This window comes from Epinephelus moara, chromosome 21 (genome assembly GCF_006386435.1).
Source record: "Epinephelus moara isolate mb chromosome 21, YSFRI_EMoa_1.0, whole genome shotgun sequence".
Lineage (NCBI taxonomy): Eukaryota > Metazoa > Chordata > Actinopteri > Perciformes > Serranidae > Epinephelus > Epinephelus moara.
The window spans coordinates 18,279,612-18,282,143 of record NC_065526.1 but is presented as its reverse complement, the minus strand read 5'-3'; the positions used below and the strand labels follow the sequence as shown (position 1 = coordinate 18,282,143).

Sequence of the window (2,532 nt, the reverse complement as noted above, 5' to 3'; positions counted from 1 at the left end):
CGGATGACATATGACATTTTTTAATGATTTTGGACGACATACTATACTATGACATTTTTTCATCATTTCGGACGACATACTATATTATGATATTTTTTCATCATTTCGGACAACATACTATACTATGACATTTTTTCATCATTTCGGACGACATACTATACTATGACTTTTTTTCATGATTCTTGACGACATACTATACTATCACATTTTTTCATCATTTTTGGACAACATACTAAACTATGACTTTTTTTACATAGTTTCGGACGACATACTATACTATGACTTTTTTTCATCATTTCGGATGACATATGACATTTTTTCATGATTTTGGAGAACATACTATACTTTCACTTGTTTTCATAATTTCGGACGACATACTATACTATGACCTTTTTTCATAATTTCGGACAACATACTATACTATAACATTTTTTCGTCATTTTGGACGACATACTATACTATGACATTTTTTCATCATTTTGGATGACATACTAAACTATGACTTTTTTCATCATTTCGGACGACATGCTATACTATGACTTTTTTTCATCATATTGGACGACATACTATACTATGACTTTTTTCATCATTTCGGACGACATGCTATACTATGACTTTTTTTCATCATATTGGACAACATATCACATTTTTTCATGATTTTGGAGAACATACTATACTTTCACTTTTTTTCATAATGTCGGATGACACACTATACTATACTCTATACTATGACATTTTTTCATCATTTTTGGACAACATACTAAACTATGACTTTTTTTCATAGTTTCGGACGACATACTATACTATGACTTTTTTTCATGATTCTTGACGACATACTATACTACGACATTTTTTCATCATTTTTGGACAACATACTAAACTATGACTTTTTTTTCATAGTTTCGTACGACATACTATACTCTGACTTTTTTTCATGATTTCGGATGACATATGACATTTTTTCATGATTTTGGAGAACATACTATACTTTGATTTGTTTTCATAATTTCGGATGACACTCTATACTATGACTTTATTTCATCATTTTGGACGACATACTAAACTATGACTTTTTTTCATGATTCTTGACGACATACTATACTATGACATTTTTTCATCATTTTTGGACAACATACTAAACTATGACTTTTTTTTCATAGTTTCGTACGACATACTATACTCTGACTTTTTTTCATGATTTCGGATGACATATGACATTTTTTAATGATTTTGGAGAACATACTATACTTTGATTTGTTTTCATAATTTCGGATGACACTCTATACTATGACTTTATTTCATCATTTTGGACTACATACTAAACTATGACTTTTTTTCATGATTTTGGACGACATACTATACTATGACATTTTTTCATCATTTCGGACAACATACTATATACTATGACATTTTTTCATCATTTCGGACGACATACTATACTATGATATTTTTTCATCATTTTGGACGAAATACTATACTGACATTTTTTCATGATTTCAGAAGACATACTATACTATGACTTTTTTTTTCATGATTTCAAACGACATGCTATACTATGACATTTTTTTCATAGTTTCGGACGACATACTATACTATGACTTTTTTTCATCATTTCGGATAACATTGGAGGACATAATATGCTATGCATTTTTTTGGCACATTTTTATGCCATGCTATACTATGACATTTTTTGGCACATTTTCATGCCATACTATACTATGACATTTTTTGGCACATTTTCGTCCCATATTATACTATGGCATTTTTCATTCACATTTTTTTCAGTGATATGGAAACTTATAAAGTATATCCTCATCACATATCATAGACTCAGATGACATGTTTGTGCTAGAATGACACAAATTCCAAGCATAGTTACATGTTTTAAAACAAATCATTGATATCACTCTTTCTTTCTTTCAGGGAACAAACCAACAAGCGTCGCGTTAAGGAGATTGTGAAGGAGTTTTCTCTGCTCTGTCGGGGCCTTCAGGGCTCTGGATACTCAGATTACTAGAGCGAGCTGGTAGCACTCCGAATTCAAGACAAAGCAACAAACAAGCAAAGTCTGTTTCAGTGATAAAAGATGCCAAGTAGGACTGTTTACTTGGGCAGGTGACACTGGAGTATCAAAGACCATAATACTTGGACTGAACCAAAGCAAAAACACTAATTAAGTGGACTGTTATCAGGATGCATCGACCTCTGTGCAACATGTTTTTAATAAAATACCTTTGTAAGTTTCCAAGCAGGATAAAATGAAAGAAAAGTGTCACATTGCCCTTCACTTATCTCCAGGCATTGATCCAAAGTTCCACTCCAGTTACAGGACACCAATAAACAGTTCATTCTTTGCAGCTGCATGAGCAACTGTGTGTGTGTGTTCACTTATTTATTGTTTCTCTTCTGTTGTATAGTTCTTGCAGATCATAGTCACACATTATCAAAATATAGACACCCCCCCACACACGCACACACACACACACACACACACACACACACACACACACACACACACACACACACACACAC

General features: G+C 32.3%; 1 protein-coding gene across 1 annotated transcript in view; it reads left to right on the top strand.

Annotated features, from left to right (window-relative positions):
• LOC126383173 (importin-13-like) overlaps nucleotides 1–2,532 on the top strand; it is a 24,623-nt gene extending 22,091 nt beyond the window's left edge. Inside the window, exon 22 of the mRNA XM_050033640.1 lies at nucleotides 1,924–2,532. Coding sequence (XP_049889597.1) covers nucleotides 1,924–2,017 — 94 coding nt within the window. The 3' untranslated portion in view covers nucleotides 2,018–2,532. The remainder of the gene's footprint in view (nucleotides 1–1,923) is intronic.